Below are 19,413 nucleotides of genomic sequence, written 5' to 3'. Positions count from 1 at the left end.
TGGTTGGTGGTTTTTTCTGGTCGCTTCAACATAAGCAGAGTGCAGCTGCACTTTGCTTGCAGTAAGAGGACGTTACAAAAACACCAACAATCAAGTGGTTAGATGGCAAGCATTGCTAGAGTAGAATGCCAGAATTATTGGTATAGGAGGTGGATGCAGAAAGTTGTTTAGCACTTGACAGCTGCACTTAGTAGATGCGTTTGTGGATAACTGCAGTGCTTGCAAGATCAGCATTATTTTTTTAATCCTCGGCGTTTATTAACACATTTTTAATAAAATTTTGTAGTTCCAGAAAAACTGAAAATCTAGCCCAGACTTTAGCCGTAGGAACGCCGCTTACAAACGCTTGCGTTAATCCAAGTGGGTCGTGACCACAACCGCTGTCAACATCAACATTTAAAGTAAAAAAAATATATGAATCATTATACTGAAACAAATAAAAGCCATGGCATAAAAATGTCAAAACGTACCACACTCATACTGATCATACAAAAAACGCTGTGTGTAAAAAATTGATCTACGAGCGTGGCTTAAACAAAACTGGATTTTCCAACGCAGGTTTAGAAGAGAAAATATACCTAATATGAAAAAAGGAATGCAAAATATTGTGAAACAGCACAAAAAACATTGTTTCACTATGTATTTGTCGCTTTTTCTTCACCGCTTTTGGGTTATCAGCGTTTCCATTTAACTTCGTGGCCGTCGTTGTGTTATCGTCAGTTATAGCATTTTTATCAATTCTTTTACTGCTTACTTTCATTCTTCATTTTGCACAATCTCACATTCACGTTCGTTGCCTTTTTTCGCTTATATTTTATTACATTTCGATTCCACTATATTTCACATCGAATATGGTTAAATAACCGTGTATATTTTTAGTTAATCATTTAGTAATTACAATAAACTTGTTAGTTTTTCGTACACGTACTTAATTTACTGCACAAATGGAATTTTTTAAATTTTAAAAATCGCGTTCACCGCACACGCGCGTTCAACTCCCGCTCGCAATCACGTCAACAACTCGTTTGTCGCTTGGCTTCCATGGAATTTTGCCGTTTACCTTGACTCGTCATTTTTCTCTGCTTCGTTACTACTCGTTTGTTTGTTGTTTTTTTGAAGCTACAAATTTAACGTATATTTCAATAGGCAGCACATGTTGTTGGTGCAAAACTGTTCGCTGTTGTTTACCTACCTGTTCTCTGCTTTTAAAAGCAGAAGCAGAACTAGTTTCTGTCGGCAGAATGGAATTCGTTGCTGTTGTTTGACAGTAGATTTGTTCGTTTTTCGCACAGAGTGTTGCCAGAGAAGACCAAATAAGAGCAAAAATAAATAAAGTAAAGCCAGTTCAGGTGAGCTATGGGACTAATAGAAAATATAATTATGAATAAAGTAGTAGATGTATGTATGACAGTGATGCGATAATAACCGGAATGGGGATTTCTCTATCATTTCCTACAGAGATTCCCCTAAATTTCACATTCCCTTATTCCAAAAATATACCCAATTAGAATTTCAATATTACACATTTGCTTGGAACTGCCGCCACAATGCAAATCGTAGTAAATATTCTTTGAAAGAGAACTAACATAGGTAAAACGAATTAAATAATGTTGTCGCTACAACTACTACAGTTGGTAAGACTATTACGATAAGTCAAAGAAGGCGTTGTTTGTGACGGAAATATTGCTTCACTCAAATCCACATTGTTCATATTTTGAGAAAAGCCTGGTCTTATTTGTACTTTTTGTTAATTTTTATGCGAAATAATTTTTTTGAGCCTTTTTCAGCACATCACTATCAATAAATGAGAAAAGCACGATGCAGCGAATAAAGGTGTCGCCGTCAGATACTACCAAGGCGCATGAACCAAAAATACAAGATCACGCGGGCAGGAGAGTAGCCCGTTAGATTCGCATTAAGGAAAAAAGTTTAACGATTTTGACATTAGCCGTTTGTTTACATTTCTTCGTTGTTTACAATTTGGTGGTGGCTTTTTACTGCAGTTTTCTTCATTTTCGCCTGTGACAACGTGTGTACACATAAGGTAAAGAATAATTTAACACAACGACATGATTTATAGAAGAATTTGCATAATAAAAATGATTATTCATGCGTTCAACAATTTCGCGGTTTTCTTCGTTCTCTTCGTTGTTTACTTCTTACAACAAAGATGGCGTCGAGATTTCACAAGAACCGTGGAGATTTCAGCAGCTAGAAAATAACTTTTTTCTTTCTTTCCTTCCAGCGTGATCTTGTGTCTTTCGTTTATGACCAAGGCCCATCAATTGTGATATCGCTTAAGGCGGGTTCATCGTTCGTGTCCGGACAACTTTTTATTTGCTCTCAAAACATTTTTGCCGGAGAGGGTGCTGAAGTACGGTTCACCGTTCAGTTCGGCACATTTTATTTTGTTCTGAAGCAAACAGCTGATGATATTGTTGCCTACATACGATTTTTAGGGCAAATAACACATTCAATTCACTGCAAACGCATATTAAGGAGAACGCGGCAACCCGAATCATCAAGTCGTTCCGACAGAAAATCAAAATCAATTTGATTCGAACAAAGAGTGTTCACCACATTTTTGTCGCGCTCTCAGTGAGACAAGTTGGGAAAGGAACGCGTAAAATTACTAACAAAAAGTGTCCGGACAGGAACGGTGAATCCGCCTTAACTCTAACTTGAAAATTTTGACAGAAGTCTGACGTCATAACTGTTTTTGTGTATTGTGTAATATACATATACATACACAAAACATATACGTACTGACAGATCTCTTTCCCCGGAAAAACTGCGATTAGGTCATATTCACGTTATTTTCTCGAATTTCAATCAATCAACGCAATCTTGTATATTAGCTGGCTTGAAAATTTCGTATCACATAACACTGGTATTAAGTACTTTTTCATTTTCTCTGCATTGGCACCCCTAACGATCAGCTGTCAAGTTTGTTTTGGTTTTCGACGCGTGCGGTTTTTTGTTTTTCTTTCAAACGTTTTGAAATTTAACTTAAATAAACGAAATGGTTGTTAAAATGCAACAAAAGAAACGTCGCAGTGGTCTTCCGCCACCACCACCCCCAGAAGAATTGGAAGAAATGCCACAAGACGACAACATGCAAGATTCACCAAAGGAACAGTCGGCGAGCTCAGAAGCTGTGAACTCGGAAGATAACATGTGCGCAGGTAGCATGCAACCTACAATAGTCAAAAATGATGGTACAGATGAAGACGACGACGAGATGGACTTGGGCAACTTCAGTGTGAAACCAAAAAAGAAACGCAAGAAGGGCATCATTTACGTATCGAATATCCCCAAGCACATGAACGTTACACGAATACGTGAAATATTAGGAGAATATGGCAAAATCGGACGCGTATATTTACAGCCCGAAAAGCTGCCCGGCAGTAAGTATTTTAAGTAATATGTAAACTTTATTACGCTACACAATTTCACCCACTTGCAGACAACGATAAAAAGAAGAAACGCAAACGTATTGCACGACACTTTACAGAAGGTTGGGTTGAATTCGAATCAAAGCGGGTGGCCAAACAAATTGTTGAGCTTTTAAATAATAAACAAATTTCCACTCGTAAAAAGTCGCAATTCTATGACTATCTGTGGAGCATGAAATATTTACCACGCTTCAAGTGGGTGCATCTTACCGAGCGCATGAATTACGAGCAAGCCGTACATAAACAACGTCTGAACACCGAAGTATCGCAAGCGCGTAAAGAAACTACATTCTTCCAGAATAATTTGGATAAGAGTGAGTTTTTGAAGAAAAAGAGCAAGAAGGCGAGTAAGGGCAAAGAGTCGCAGGTGACGGATGAGTGATGTGGTAAAAGAAATCAATGGAAATTTTAATTTTATGTCTAAGATAATTCGGCAAATGATATTTAGCATTTAAATATTAAAAGGTTGAATCGAAAAATGTTTTATTTTTCATAAGAACACTTTTAACACGACCATGATAGGTATTAATTTGTTATGTGAAGTGCTGGACGAATTGAAGTTGGTAGTTATCTACAAATAATGATTTCCAAAATTCGATACAATTCAACATAAAACAAATAAAGAAGACGGAAGTTCAAGCGAAACCGAGCTTTTTATACTCGGCGCACAGTGTGTTGTTAAGAACAAGCTAGCTGGACAAAATTACTTTTTCACGGAATTGTATTGTATGGTGTAAGCGGGAGGGCGGATTTTTCTAATTCTCAGACATTGATAATTGTCCAAACAAAAGATCCCCCTGAAGCCAATATTGGACAGTTTGCTGCATTTTACATATCGCACATCTAGATCTAAAGTGCGATCAACTAAAAAAAAAATTCGGACGATTTTTTTGCATAAATAATTTCCTAGGACTTACCTCAAATTAATGCAAATATTTTTTTCTTCATGATTATTTACAATATAAAATTATTGTATTGTAATGATTATATAAAAAACTACTGTTATACCTGTTTTTGTATTAATTGCTTTGAATCTCTACGATCCACAAGCAATTATATTACCGAGTCTGATTTTTGAGTTAGCTCACTTTAGATCTAGTTGTGCAATATGATATAGTATATATTATGTACTATGCTATTGCCTTAAACCTTTCTATTACCTCTTCTATTTTATATTTCTATTCTATATTTCTATTGCCTTAAACCTATTACGCTGGAGAGACTGATAGACCTATAGATAAGAAAGCATGCTTATTGCAAGGAAGGTCGGTGGATACCGCGCTGCACACATTAGTTAGGTGGCTAGGTGAAGCCTTCACGCATGAAGATTATGCAGTAGGGGCCTTCCTTGATATCAAGGAGGCCTTCAACAATGTCACTCCAGTGGCAATAGTCAGGTCTATTCTTAATTTGGGCGTTGGAACCAAGCTTACTTCATGACAGAACTGTCGTGGCGGGGTGGGTGAGCACCTGCTCTCAGCGCAGAGTCAATAAGTGCACTCCGTAAGATGGTGTTATCTCTCCCTGCTCTGAATTGCGGTTGTAAACGACCTTCTAGAGGAACTGAAGAAGTGGGCATCCGGGTGATCGCCAATGTAGATGATGTGGGACTCTGGTTAAGAGAAGATTTCTTAGACACTATTTTCGATCTGGATCAAAGTTACCTGGAACAGGTAACTAGCTAGGCGGTCAACGGCGGCCTCACAGAAATTCCCTGCAATATGGAACCAGTCTTGTTTACCAGGAAGAACAACTTCTGAGATACTTCGCCGACCTAAACGGGGTTAGATCGCCGAAACAACAGCCTTTGGTCGGGTAAAACCCGGGTCATTCCGGTACGTAGAACCGTCAGCTCACAGACAGGCCCTGAACGGCATTCACAGGGACGCAGTCTCGAGTTATGTAGACTCAAGACCTGTGAAGGCCGTTCTAGGCACACAAACTTCGGACATTGGCGCGACGAAGCTCAATCTGCCTCGGGAGACCAGGACAACAATAGCCCAACTTCGCTCTGGCTACTGCAGCAGGCTAAATTCCTACCTGAGTAGGTTAAATGCTGATGTGCCGAACGAATGTCCGGCATTCGGAGGGACCCCTCACGACTCGAAACATCTCTTCGCATGCCCGGAAAACCCTACAACACTAACGGCGTCGTCCCTATGGACCGACCCCATAGAGGCTGCACGCTTCTTGGGGCTGCCGTTAGTGGAACTTGACGACAACGACTGAGATATCAGCCTATCTAGGCGGGGTTGTTGTAGCTGCTACAACAACAACAACAACCAGGAAGAACAAGATATCCTTTGTGTCTCTTCCCTCAAGTGCGAGTGCTCGTCTGTGGTTCCCAGGCAGTATCAAGTACGTAAGCTTAATTAACTGGAGCGTTTACAGCCGATCGCCCCAAATCGGAATTAGTGGAACATTAGGAACCACACCTACACCGCCACAACAACAACTTAACATCATGTTCAACACGGCGCCTGCGGTTATTGCAGACAGAATTGTCCCTGCCCGAACTGCTATTTGGCTCAGGGAAAACGGGTTGTAACACTCTGCATTTCTGGAACGCTTTTACTTCGCCCAGAACATATAAATTACAGCACCTCCGAAATGGATCCCAGAAGCTCTTTCTCTACCTATATTCCCTCAAGAGAGGACTGGGCAGGGAGGGGTTACTCGAAGAGCGGAGCGGTAAACTTCTTCACGGACGGATCAAAACTTGTACACTGGGTTGGAGGAGGTGTCTTCTGTCGGAAACTCCACCAAAACTATGTACAGGCTTCCGCACTTCTGCAGTGCTTTTTAGGTGAAAAAAACTGCCATCAAGGCAGCGGAAGACTCACTGCTAAAAGGTGTGATGGTGCGCTCGTAATCGGTAAAGGAATGTCTGACGTCTCTATCAATTGCGTCGGTGTACTTCTTAATAAGTTTAGGTGCCGAGTCATAGTGGCATCGCGGGAAATCGCGTGGCTGATGACCTGATGTTGGTGAAGCACCCTTTAAATGTTATCCCCAGATAAGGAGCAACTAGGGACGCCTCTGTCCTCCTGCGGTACGCTCTAGCGCTAGACTAACACGCATACTTCTTCTCGCGATAATGAAATCACTCTAAAAAAATTTGTGTAGATTTCCTAGCTAAAAGGTAGGTTACTGATTTCCTACCTTATTATTCGTGAAATTACATGACCGATTATTCAACGAATAGCTTGTTTAAATTTCGGACTTTTTAGATTATAATATGGCTGCAAATTAATGCAATGGTGTGCGTAAATTTACTACGAAAGTGTGTACAAGCTACAAAATACACATCTGCTGTTTGATTTCACGTGTAGAATTGTGTAAAGCCGCTAACAAAAAGGATTTTTACACACGAAAATGTGTAAACGAGAAAAATACATATTCATCGTGTAAATTTACCAAAAAATTTTAAAAATAAACAAAAATATACTCGATTCATAGTCGCATTTTCAAACAGATTTTTTAGAGTGTGGCATTCTCAACTAAATACCTAATAAATGGACAAAAGAAAGCGATGCTCCTTTTGTGACATAAAAAGGAAAAAAAGGACGTTTCTTTTCTGAACAAAATGTTTTTGTAGGGCACTTTAAAATAATCTTTACAGCGCTAATCATGCCCTTAAAGGTGATAAGCCATTGTGCGATTGGTATTCACGCTGTAAGACTAGGAATCTCAACTGATTCCTTTTGTATCAGTTGTCAAGGGAAAGATGTGGTCGAACCATCTACACACTTTCTTTTAGACTGTCTAACCTTCTCGCGGCTAAGATGGAAGCATTTTGGCTCCCATTTCTTAACTAACACTGAGCTATCAGGGATGGAAATTAGCCGCATTTGAAATTTTTTAATTGGCTCGCGGCATTTCGCTGATTAAATTAATGGTATCCGTCCAGTTTTTTCGTGGTATCACAAAGGACAATCTCTTAACAGTCCAAGTATGTCCCTTGCCTGGGATCACCACTTTAACCTAACCCAACCTAACCTGTACTTCTTTGGGCTATGAAATAGATGTTCACTTTAGTTATGACCTCATTTTCATCGATTTTCCCCGACACCAGTGTTCCAAGCGCACCTAATTTTTTTTCAACTAAGGGACGGTAAAAAAAGCTACCCACGGCAAAATTTCTTTATAAGTAATTTCCGTTTTTGTACGATAAATTTTTTTTTATTCTAAAGTCGTACAAATGTTACGACCGACATTATGGAACACCAATATGTAGTTAACGTAAAATAGCATTTTTTTGCCTTTGACGCAAAGTTTTATTCATTGACACACATTTTTTTATTTCACGCATAAAAGCGCACCAAAAATCCCAGTGTGCGATGGTCAATATCGCTTGCAGCATAAAACAAGAACAAGAAAAATATTGCTGGAATTTCTTGTTAAGCATTCGCTCTTATTTAAAATTTTATTTCTGATAATTGCGATTAATATAAAAAATATCTCTTAATTTCTTAAATTTGTGCTCATAATACAAATTTCTTAAAAATATTTAAAATATCAACAACAATAATACTCACACTTAAATATGTTCTAAATAAGTAAATATTTGTTAATCATTTCAATTAAAACAAGTAACACAGTGTTAATCTTAGCACAGCTTCATCTAGTGTAAAAATCTTAGAAAATATAAATTCTTAAGCAATAAAAATATTACAATACATATATGTACATATGTACGTCTGTATTCATATGGAATAGAAGCTTATGTCGCGAAGTTGGCTTTAGTATAATGCGGCACATTTCCTTTATTCTTTAAACGACAAGGCATTTTTTTTGATTAGACTTAATAAGAATATTGTCTCGCTAGTATCGGAACTATTTCTTTCACATTTATTTGTCAAAAGTACATCAACGGCTCGACGCCAGTGATTCATTCTCCATCGTATATATGCTGCGATGCCGCATTATACTAAAGCCAGCCGTTCAACATAAGCTACTATTCCATACGAACACAGATGCATAACAAAACAATTGGTTCACAGCCTACGCAAGTGACTCGGCATTGGAACACTATTCTCAAAGCGATTCTTGAAGAGCACAATTAAGTGGACTCGATACAAAATAAGAACAATGAATAAACAAAAAATAAATGTTTTTACTCTTATTACCCATTTACGAGCACAATGTAATATTTACAAAAAATATGTTTTAACAATATTGTATACTTATCAATCTACTTCATTGCACACGCACTTACATAAAGCTACTACTAACATTTCTTACATGAATATATATATATTTACATACAAACAAACTTATTATCAATGGATGTTCAAGTACTCTGCTATCTCAGCGCTCCTATACTAAATATTTAATCATAAAATTCTTTAATTATCTCCACAATACTCTGATAAGTGCCAGTGGCAATACCTAATAGAGAAACCAATATAATCGCCATGTTTTTCAGGTAAACCCAAGTGGTCAGGGCTTTGGGCACTCCAGCACGGATTACAAAATCGAGAATTACCGGTATTAATAGGGCCAATGACGTGGAGCAGAGTGCGCCGATAAGCGAAATGAAGAGTCCAAGTTTTGGGACAACGACAGCAACGCCAACTGTAAAGAAGAAAAGAGATAAACAATTATTGTTTTTTTTTTTATTGTAATTATGTACATATGTATGTATGTATATATATAAATACGCGGCATTGATTTGATAGGGAACACGGAGTAACAGTATTAAGGGACCAATGCATTAGAAAATTCTTCAGAAGAAGAAAAATTCTTATTACAAATTTTCTAGTGGCTCGGTTAAGAAAGAAAGTTGTAATGTTTCCTTCAATATACAAGGAGCTTTAGGGATATGCTTAATTCTATGCAAAATTAAAAAAAAAATAACAATTATTTTTTATTTTTATTTTATAAATCCAAAATAACAATTATGTTTAATTTTTATCTAAATATCTGTAAATACCAGTAATTTTTATTTTTTTGTTATACTATATGTCTTAGATAACAGATATTGAAGACTTTTATTTATAAAAGTCATCAATAAAAATCAGTCACCGACTTTTATTTATTAAGTCATACGTATAAAAGTCATTATCATTTTTCACAGTTAAGAAGGTGTTGGAGAACCAATGTTTTCTACAACTTATACAAATGACTTGTAAAATAAAAGTTAGTGACTGATTTATATTGATGGCTTCTATAAATAAAAGTTTTTAATAATTGTTATCTAAGATATATAATTTAAAAATCAGAAATAACTGTTGTTTGCAGATTATTTAGATAAAATTCAACAATAATTGTTATTTTGGATTTATAAAATAAAAAAAAACAGAACCAACTGTTATTTAAGGAGTAATTACATAAAAGTTAAACAATAATTGTTATAGAGCGATTTGTTGGTTGTAACTGTTACGGTCCCTGTCAAGAAAAAGGCTTCTTTTACAGTATGGTGACAATTGCACTGCCAAAGATTCAAGAAGTAGAAGTGACAATCGCACTGCCAAAGATTCAAAAAGTACGAACATTTTAATAATTTTCATTAGAGGCCTCCCTCAACATGCCTATACGACAACGATCGTCAAATCCTTACAGCTGCTTTTTTGGGTCGAATGATGCAGCAATTGATGCCTTTAACTATAGCTCTAATTTTTCCTAACGTAAGTTCTTGAAAACACTGTGATGGTATCGCGTGCTCCCACTACTCAGTAAGGCGTGAACACGTATTTCAATAAGGCCAAAGGAACTGGGTGCACTGTAAGCACTTCAGAGTTTTTGTAGCAACATAATACAACAAATATAAGGGAAGCAAAGAGGAAAAGCTTCTGCGGTAACATAAAATTTACTACTGTAGCGGGAGTTCATAAAGCCTTCATATGCCCCGTAAGCAATCCGGTAATAACTCTGCAGTATTTCTTTGATAGTCGTCGCAAGAAGCGAGTATAATTGCTTCCGCTGTTTTGGCACATAGTTTTAGTAGTTTGGAGGTGGTTAACTTATTCCATCTAGCCATGAACTGCCGTCGTCTATTTCGTTGTACAAGTTTTGGAGTAGTCTACGAATAATGGCTTCCTGGCTGCGTAGGCCGTTTTTGGATGAAATACCATATGACGAATCTGCTCTACGTAATCGCAAAAATCCTGCCACTGATAGATCGGTTATATAGCTTGAGAAATAATTTGTTTAAAGATAATTTTATCAAAGTTGATAAATCTGAATTTTAACCGGTTTTATTATACAAATACTTCTGTGTGCAACGTGATTTTCTTGGTAACTGTGACGAATATTCTTTTCCCCTGATTTACAAACTTTTCCGCATTCTGGCTACACTTCAAGCTACTAAAACTACATACTTCGCCAATGCGTTTTTCAACCCATTCAACCCTGCCAGAAAATTTTTGGGTATGAAGTTTTAATTATAGCAAAATTCGCGCTGATTTTTGAGTTTTTTTTTTTTGGTTGCAGGCGTTTCGCATTTTCATCCACACAAAATACTTATGTATGTTCTAAAATACTCGTATTTTTATATGGAAGAAAATGCACAACTTCGAACTTGCACCTTATCATCTGAAATTAAATTGACTATAAAATTGCATGCCCAAAACTTTTCTAAAAAATCCGATTAAAAAATGTAAAATTTTGGTAGCAAATTTTTGAAATTGGTTGAATTTTCGCAAATTTCGCATTTATTGACAAATTTTACATGGGTAAATTTCTTGATTTCAGCATTACGAAAATTACGATAATGTCAACATGCTTTATAAAATACTTTTTCTCTTCAAAATTTTCAAATCGCTAAAATGAGAACCCCGAAAATTAGAATAAAATGTGTAGTCAATTTAACCTTATTTGACAAGTGGACCCAAGTCTCTTTACATTACACTTTTTGCATTTTCGATATCGTGTGGAGTCCCATACTTTTTCCTAATGACAACAACCTTTTTTACAACAGTTTTTTTGCTCTCCTGAAAGGTACCCATTTTCACATTCGATAGTTTGACATGGTAGCGACAAAATGATCGAAAAAGTAAAAATTTCATTTTTAACGGTGAAATTACGACTTTGATTATAAAAACTAAATATATTGTATGTCTCGACTTCATACTCACATGTGCACAAAACCATAAAGAAACGCAGCAATACTTGAAATGTAATTGGATACTTTTGTGCAGCGCCGCACGACTGCTTCGTAGGAGCCCAGATGATCTTGATTAGAATGAAGAATTGTATAGGGTAACCGAAAAATACGCCCATTGCGGCCACGATTTTAACGACCTGCGACAATCTGCAAATAAATAAGAAGGTAAATAATAAATATTCATGCATACTCGTATCGCTCCACTACTCGCTATTTCAAACTTACATTTCATTTGGATTCAAATTCAAAGTAATGCTGCCCTCAACCTCTTCGCCCCAGCGCAGATATCCAATGGAGCCGGTGAAAATGAAGAGTGCCGTAACTATTACCATAGTTATATTTAGCACACCAAAGACTCTCGTGAAATTTTCTGGATTTCGCATTTTGTTGCGTAAAGGCAAAATCAGAGCAATTCCTTCGTATGAGAATAGCGCAGTGCCGAAGAATAGTGCCATTTGAGAGGGGCTAGTTATTAGATGGCGTTCACTTGGTGAGGGTAATGGATCTTTCAGCGCTATCCCGAGCGTGGCAAAGAGGCCGAAGAGTAACGCAAAATTGGCCAACATCGAAACTGGTGAAATATATTTGATATTGGTGAGCAGAGATGGTATCATTGCAGGCAGTAGGGTGATGGCCATTGTAGTAGTCGCACTGATGTCAACGCCATTTTGAATAAGAACCTGAAAGCAAAATAACACTTGTTTATAAAAGTCATGTACATACATACATACAGTATCGGTAATATCTACAGCATGTCATTTCAAAGTGATATTGTTTGCCACTTATGTTTATTTATTTTTAAGAAATTTCAATTAAAATACAGTATATTCTCTTAGAAAATTTTAAACTTTATAATAGAATGAACTGTATTTTAATTGGAAATTCTTATAAATAAGTAAATAGACAAAGTGGCAAACAATATCACTTTGAAATGACGTTATGTAGATATGAGCCGTACCGAAGTTTGTTTAAAATAATAGAAATGTTTACCAAAAAGTTAAAACTTTAGCACACTGTAAAAAAAAGTTCTGGTTAGATGGCGCAAAAAACCTCGATGAGGATTGACCAGCTTGTGAATTTTTATATAGGCTGCGTTTCTTTATACATTCCGGATAATCCCATTTCACAGCCAGAATAAACATAATGCGTTTGAAATATACGTCAACATATCATCAGGAACGTTCTAAAGAATAAATAAACAAAAAAGTTTATTCCAAACCTTCAGAATGAATAAAGAAATGCAGCCACAAATTCTTTGAATTTTTTTTTTTTATTTCACTTGGCTACATATTTATATTGCCAGAGTATATTTACGTCGCTGGTTCCGTATAGTAAGTTTTTTTTCAGACTGGCACTTGTGTGCGAATTTTGCAAACATTTCAGTTGCTCAACATAAGAAAACCTTATTGGCTGTCGCCCTCGGCAGGCAATGGCAAACATCTGAGTATAATTCGGCTATGAAAAACAGCTTCCCATAGAAATGCAATCGCCGTTCGGAGTCGGCTTAACACTTTAGGTCCCTCCCCTTTGCCTGGCAACATCTAGGCGCACGCCACAAATCGGAGGAGAAGCGTCAATCAATGCTGCTTGCTAAATAAACGAAGTCGTCTACTTTTTCAAACTTTTTTCGCGGCATAGAGCCAACTTCTTTTCATACTGTAGTAAGCGGCTTTGAAATCCACAAATATGTGGTGTCTTTTTCAATGTTGGGCCTACGTTGAATACCTAGTCTATGGTGGATTTTCTGTGCCAATCAGTTCATTGATGGTAAGACCTTGTACCCAATGCTTAGAAGGCTGATATTGCGGTAGCTGGCGTGTATGGCTGGGTCGCCTTTCTTGTGGATTGGTCAGAGCACACTTAAATTCCAGACGTCGGACATGCGTTCATCTGACCATATTCTGCATAAGAGTTGTTGCATGCACTTTATGAACTCCTCGCCATCGTACCTCGTCATAGTTGGGCGGTGGGACATCGAGTCCGTTCATCGTCGACTAGGACCTCGGGTTAGCCTTCTAAACTAGCTTCAATAGGTTGGAAAAGTTTTCCCTACATAATTTAAGTACATACGTTCGGCACATCGGTCTCTAGGTCGCAATGTTTATTCTTACTATTCCTGGTCTTGATACCTTCCCTAATTCGCATAAACTCTGTTAAAATTTTCGAGCGTTTCAAGCTCTTCGCACTTCCGTATTTCGGCCTCTCTCTTATTATTACAGAAAATACAAAATACGACTCGAGTCCCTCTTGGGTCGTTTCGTCGTGGAATACTATTTGTCAAAAATATGACCATAAAATTCGATGGATCTCTAGACTTTCTCAATCAAAGTTATTCTACAAATGTTTACATATTTGCAAACATATGCGACCAAAAAAAACCTATCCTAGCGACTTATGTATATCCACTCGTCGAAGATGAATACATGTCATAACTGCCCAATTTCAAAGTTCTTCTATGCATTTTGCAAGGATCGACGAAGGATTGTGAAACTGAAGGACATACATATGTATGTATGACCAAGTAAAGCTCTTGTGCAGATCAAAAAATTAACCATCCTCAAAATTGAGAGTGCAAAGTAATAGTTCTCGTGGAGAGAAGTTGCCAATTCTTGCAGGGAAATTTTTTGCCAACACGAATTTGCAATCACGAAAAACATACATACATATGATTGTGGCACACGTGTGCATTTTTGTCCACGATAATTTTAAGAAACAATTTCGTTAGATTTCAAATTTTATAAACTTGAGCGATTTTCTAGCGAAAAATGTATCACGGACTTTACCACTTTTTAGCTATATTATATTATCTACCATGTTTTACCAACCGGGATATTCGATAAAAAATCCGGTTTATTCGATAATCGAAAAATCAAGATTTCAAAAAACCGCCTTTAGCTATTCAAAAAAAAAAACTAGTGGAAACCAGTTTGGAAAAACCGAGTTAATTACCCTAGTAAGCCTGGTTTTAACTAGAAACGCCTACCAACATGTATTTCGACTTTCGCAATTTATTCGAAATTTCGGGTATGTAGGAGCTTATCGGACCTCATATTCGGATTCAGCGGGTCGAAATAAATGTCGGTTGTTGTTGTTGTTGTTATTGTGGTAACGGCTACAACAATCCCGCCCAGATCGGTTAGTCCCTCAATCGTTCTCGTTTAGCTCTACTAACGGCAGCTCTAGGAAGCGTGCAGCCTCGACGGGGTCTGTCCATAGGGACAGGGGCGTTAGCGTGGTGGGATTTAGAGGGCATACGAAGAGATGCTGTGAGTCATTGGGTGACTCTCCGCATGCCGGGCATTCATAGAGAACATCTTCGTTTAATCTGCTCAGGTATGAGTTCAACCTGCTGCAGTGGGTGGGTCTGGTTAAAAGTACACCACTTTTTAATGCTGGTGATATTATTATTAATAGGCGTGCTTTATTTGACATGATATTTAAGATATCAGCTTATTTTGTATGGAAGACTTAGCCAATATAGTTATGCAATTATTAACTAAAATTTCCGATTGTTATAAACATAAATTGGATTTTTTTGATCACTTCACTAACCTGATGCAAATTTTCCGTAATGAAAACGAAATATATCGAACAGAAACCAAATTGTGTCACACACAAGAAAGTCTCCACAATTGTTCTCATCAGTTTAGACAATTTTCGCATGGGTGGTGGTCCACATTCAAACACTTTTTCCACTGTATCTGGATAATCGAAGAATTCGACGCCTGGCGCCTTCTCCACCGCCAGAATCGAGCCATCGATCAACAAGCGTTCGCAATGCACACAAATAACCGCTAGAATAGGCAGAAGCACTGTAGCGCCGACTAGACCACCATTCTTGAAGCAATCGCCCATGGCGAAAAGGCCAGCGCCCACATTACCTTTGAAGAGATGAGTAGCCGTTTCTAAGTTGCTGCAAAAAACAATAAATAAATAACAACAAAAAAATATATACATATATGTACATTAGACTGCACCACCAAAAAAAAAGTTGCGGTTTTTCCGCCCGGATTACAAAATCTATTATATTTCAAGACGTCCACAAATATATTTCGGAAAAATATTAAGATTTACGTGAGCTGGACGGGATTTGAAAATACCTCCAAAAATGCAGTTTTTTATGAATAAAAATAGTTTCTTAAATAACTTTTTGAAAAAAATGCCCTCAGATGACGAAACAGAGTAAACTTAAAAAATCTTCATAAAAATATATAAAAATCTTTTTTTCAACGGAATCGTAATAATGAGATTTTTGATGCTGTTTTTTTTACTTTTTTCAAAGATTGATTTACGAAAACTTAAATAAGTTGGCCAAAACTATTCTGATTTAGACTTATCGGGTATCAGTAGAAAGGTATTTTCCCACTAATTTTTATTTCTTACCTCATTCACGTCCAGATCACGTAAATCTTAGTATTTTTCCCAAATATTTTGGTGAAAGTTTTAAAATATAATAGATTTTATAATTCCAATGGAAACACAGTACCGATTCTTTTTTTTGTATAGGGTGTGATGCAGTCTAATGTACATACATACATATATGGAAAAAAGTATTCATATAAAAAATTCGAAACATTCAACATATCAAAAATTAAATTATGCAGTTATTCACATACATAGTTACATTCGTGTATTTGCATACGTGCACATGTACATATGTATGTATGTAAGCCATGGAAAATTTTATACTCGACTTGATATGGCTAGTGCCTGAAGTGTCTCTATATGTTTGCGTATAATACATAGTATGTGTATTATAATAAATAAAATTGCGAAAAAGTGCATACCTTGTGCGGTGAGTCTTGCTAACACCTGTTCCCTCAACATCTGCACCCAATTCGTTGGTGTCTTTGCCATTTTTCACTTCCAATGTTACGCCCATATTCTGTTACTTTTACGCCTCACTGTCTATTTTGGTTTTGCAAAACTTATTTATTTTTGTTCAAAATTTATTTTCTTCAAACGTAATATCTTTGATTTATTTTTATTGTGCTATTAACTGCGAAATTCTGCTTATGCGTACTTAGTTTAATGTTGTGATTTTTGCTTGTATTTGACTAGTCTGATCTTTGACGCCCTTGACTGTGTTTGAAGTGAATAACGGTCAAGACAGTCATGAACCAACTGAAAAAGAAAACATAGAAATAAATAAAGCATTTGGTATTGTGTTTTGATTGAGTGACTTTGCTTAGAATTGAGTGTGGTTTTAAAAGTTACAATGAGCAAATTTCACCTAGAGTTTTTACCGGTATTTTACGGTGGATAAGAAATAATTAAACTTCCCTACATATTTCTTAAAATATATTACTATACTTTTTTAATCCGCGCAAAAAAAAAACTGTGGCCTGGAGATATATTAAAATTCCTCAAATAATGTTTCACAACAAAATATGTAATTAGCAAAATGGTTCAAAATTCGAAATAAATTACTGCAAGTGAGTGAATTATGTTTCTAACGGAACTTTTTGTAGCCATTTAAATTTTTTGGTTAAAGTCACTTCTTTTTTTTGTACAACTTAAAAACCGGAATGACGGTTCAATGTACCAGAGATGTCAGTTTTCAAAAAACATCGATGCAGGATCGATGTTTTCAAACATCGATGTTTTTATGAACTATAACGTAAGACGGAAACCATCGATAGTCGTGTTAATAGTATCGATAGTTTGCCAGCCCTATGCCATTTTTATTTTACGACTGCAGATGTCGCAATTACCATACAAATATACTATGTATGCACACATCAACTTGAACGATATGTACTCTTATTTTTCTTTTGTGACAAGTGATTGACACAGGAAAATTAAAAGCAAACTGTCGACATAATGCACTTGACTTAGTGACAAGGAAATATAAACAAAGTGCTTTTTAAGATAGGTCTTTCCCGATTTGTCTATGCTAATTTGCCGCGCTTACCATTGTACCCAAGTGTTACGTTTTTTTAAATAGGGAATTCCTTTAATAGCAAATGATTCTCGAAAAGCTCAAAAGTTAAAAGACTTTTACATAAGTGCCAAAATTTATATGAAAATCATATGAGAGTTTTGAACTTTTTTGCCCAGAAGAAATGCATGCGTAGGCATGGGTAGAGATGTACATAACTATGAGTATCATAATTACATCACAAACACCATTAATCTGTAACGGATCGATATGAACAAGTGATTTTTAAGCAAAAAACCAACTGAAATTGGGACCACCTTGATGCACCACCTTTCAAAAAAAATGATAATTTACGAAATCGGTTGCGGTAACACACATACATAGTCAAATAAACCCAACGCGAATAACTAAAATAAAAACTCGAAATCCATTTTTGTCGTATTTTTTACTTTATGAATTACTTCCAGCAAATAAGCGAATTATATGTGCCCGATTTATTTGCTTTAAATATTTAATTAAGTAATTTATATATACCTACTTATAAAAGAATTTTTTTCTTAAGAGATTTTAATCATTATCGTGTATGATCGCTAATTGGAGTACGCATTTTTTTGATTCAATTAACATGTTAAATTAGTGGTGATAAATCATACGGAGGAATTTTTATAACGAGCATTGTATATTGCTCCAGTTTAACTGCCATAAGCTCATTACATACATACATACATATGTATGTATATAGGTATTACTCGTGCAAATTTATGCCAACATACATATATACATTAAACTTCTGCATGAGTACAGTAGACTTGGAAATTCTACTTCATATACAAAACACTCTGCGTTCTGAATTTTGTAATTTATGAAAATTCATTTCGTTTTAAATTTTCCACATACCTTCAAATGGAAGAATGTGAATGAATGAATGAAAAACATTTAAATCATTCAAACTCATTTTGGTTAGATTTTTTTTACAAACAAATTTTTTCATATAAAAATCTTGCTGTTCTCTACACATGAACGCATGGTACTGGGAATTGAAGAATCATTTAGAGCAAATTGAAACTGTGCATATAAAGTTGACAACAAGAAAATTTACACATATTTTTCCGCTATTTAAGAATGGACATACATATCGGGCCCTAACCGCCAAAATAACGTAAGCGACATTTTTTCAAAACTTTATTCTTGATGCAGAAATATTCTTAGAAAATTTTGAAAAAAATGTCGCTTACGTTATTTTGGCGGTTAGGGCTCGATATGTATATATCTTCTATTTAGCTACAAAAAGCTAACTTGAAACTAGTTGACTAGTAATGCAGGAGTAATGAAGGAGATTGTTTTCTTTAAACTCGTTTCTATTTAAATAGTCTGCACTTCGCAAATACTTTTTTAAATTGAGGACGAATAAAAGGAAGATCGAAATTTCAGATTATCATTTTGAAATTATGTCTGACGGAGTTCGAATATGGGACCACCTACAGCAGAATATGAAAACAAGTAAATAAAAATAAAAAAATAAAAATAAAAATATTTTGTTTTTCCTATTGATATTTCATGTCCAAAAGTAATTAGTTATACTGGTATAATAACTAAAAGAAGTATGTACTATTGACAGCCAAAATCAAGCTCCTTTAATCACCTTTTCTATGGCCGGATTGCAAAATACAAGTTGGGGGGTTCTTACGGGACACTGTCTTACACCATCTCACGCGTTCAAGATAGGACTTACACAGAGTAAAGTATGCATGGCAGATTTCGGAAGATCAGGATTGAGCTACTAAGCTCTTGTTACTTATAATAACTAAAATAAATAGCAGACCAAAGCACAACAAATTTCTAAAACTCGCTAAAATATGAATCATGACTACTAATTATACATCAACGTTGCATTGTTGCATCGCCCCGATGTACCCAGGCAACGTAAATATAATTATATTTATGCATTAAAATGATTTAAACCAATTCTA

At 36.0% G+C, this 19,413-nt stretch overlaps 2 protein-coding genes across 2 annotated transcripts; one reads left to right on the top strand and one right to left on the bottom strand.

Moving 5' to 3' along the window:
- Positions 1–2,907: 2,907 nt before the first annotated feature.
- On the top strand, positions 2,908–3,911 carry LOC108376136 (pre-rRNA-processing protein esf2-like). Its single transcript, XM_017632319.1, has 2 exons — positions 2,908–3,407; positions 3,467–3,911. The coding sequence occupies exons 1-2, from the start codon at positions 3,023–3,025 to the stop codon at positions 3,835–3,837; spliced, it is 756 nt and encodes a 251-aa protein (XP_017487808.1). The 5' UTR covers positions 2,908–3,022; the 3' UTR covers positions 3,838–3,911.
- Positions 3,912–8,575: 4,664 nt separating this feature from the next.
- On the bottom strand, positions 8,576–19,313 carry LOC108376137 (proton-coupled amino acid transporter 4-like). The gene is made up of 6 exons (XM_017632320.1): positions 19,086–19,313; positions 16,350–16,686; positions 15,115–15,475; positions 11,788–12,242; positions 11,534–11,709; positions 8,576–9,032 (listed from the first exon to the last, which is right to left on the bottom strand). The coding sequence occupies exons 2-6, from the start codon at positions 16,442–16,444 to the stop codon at positions 8,788–8,790; spliced, it is 1,332 nt and encodes a 443-aa protein (XP_017487809.1). The 5' UTR covers positions 16,445–16,686; positions 19,086–19,313; the 3' UTR covers positions 8,576–8,787.
- Positions 19,314–19,413: the final 100 nt, after the last annotated feature.

The sequence above is a fragment of the Rhagoletis zephyria genome, unplaced genomic scaffold, assembly GCF_001687245.7.
Source record: "Rhagoletis zephyria isolate East Lansing unplaced genomic scaffold, Rhagoletis_zephyria_1.1 Rzeph_scaffold_09936, whole genome shotgun sequence".
In the NCBI taxonomy this organism is placed as follows: domain Eukaryota; kingdom Metazoa; phylum Arthropoda; class Insecta; order Diptera; family Tephritidae; genus Rhagoletis; species Rhagoletis zephyria.
Note: the sequence above shows the minus strand (reverse complement) of the source record. Positions and strands in the feature narration are given on the sequence as shown.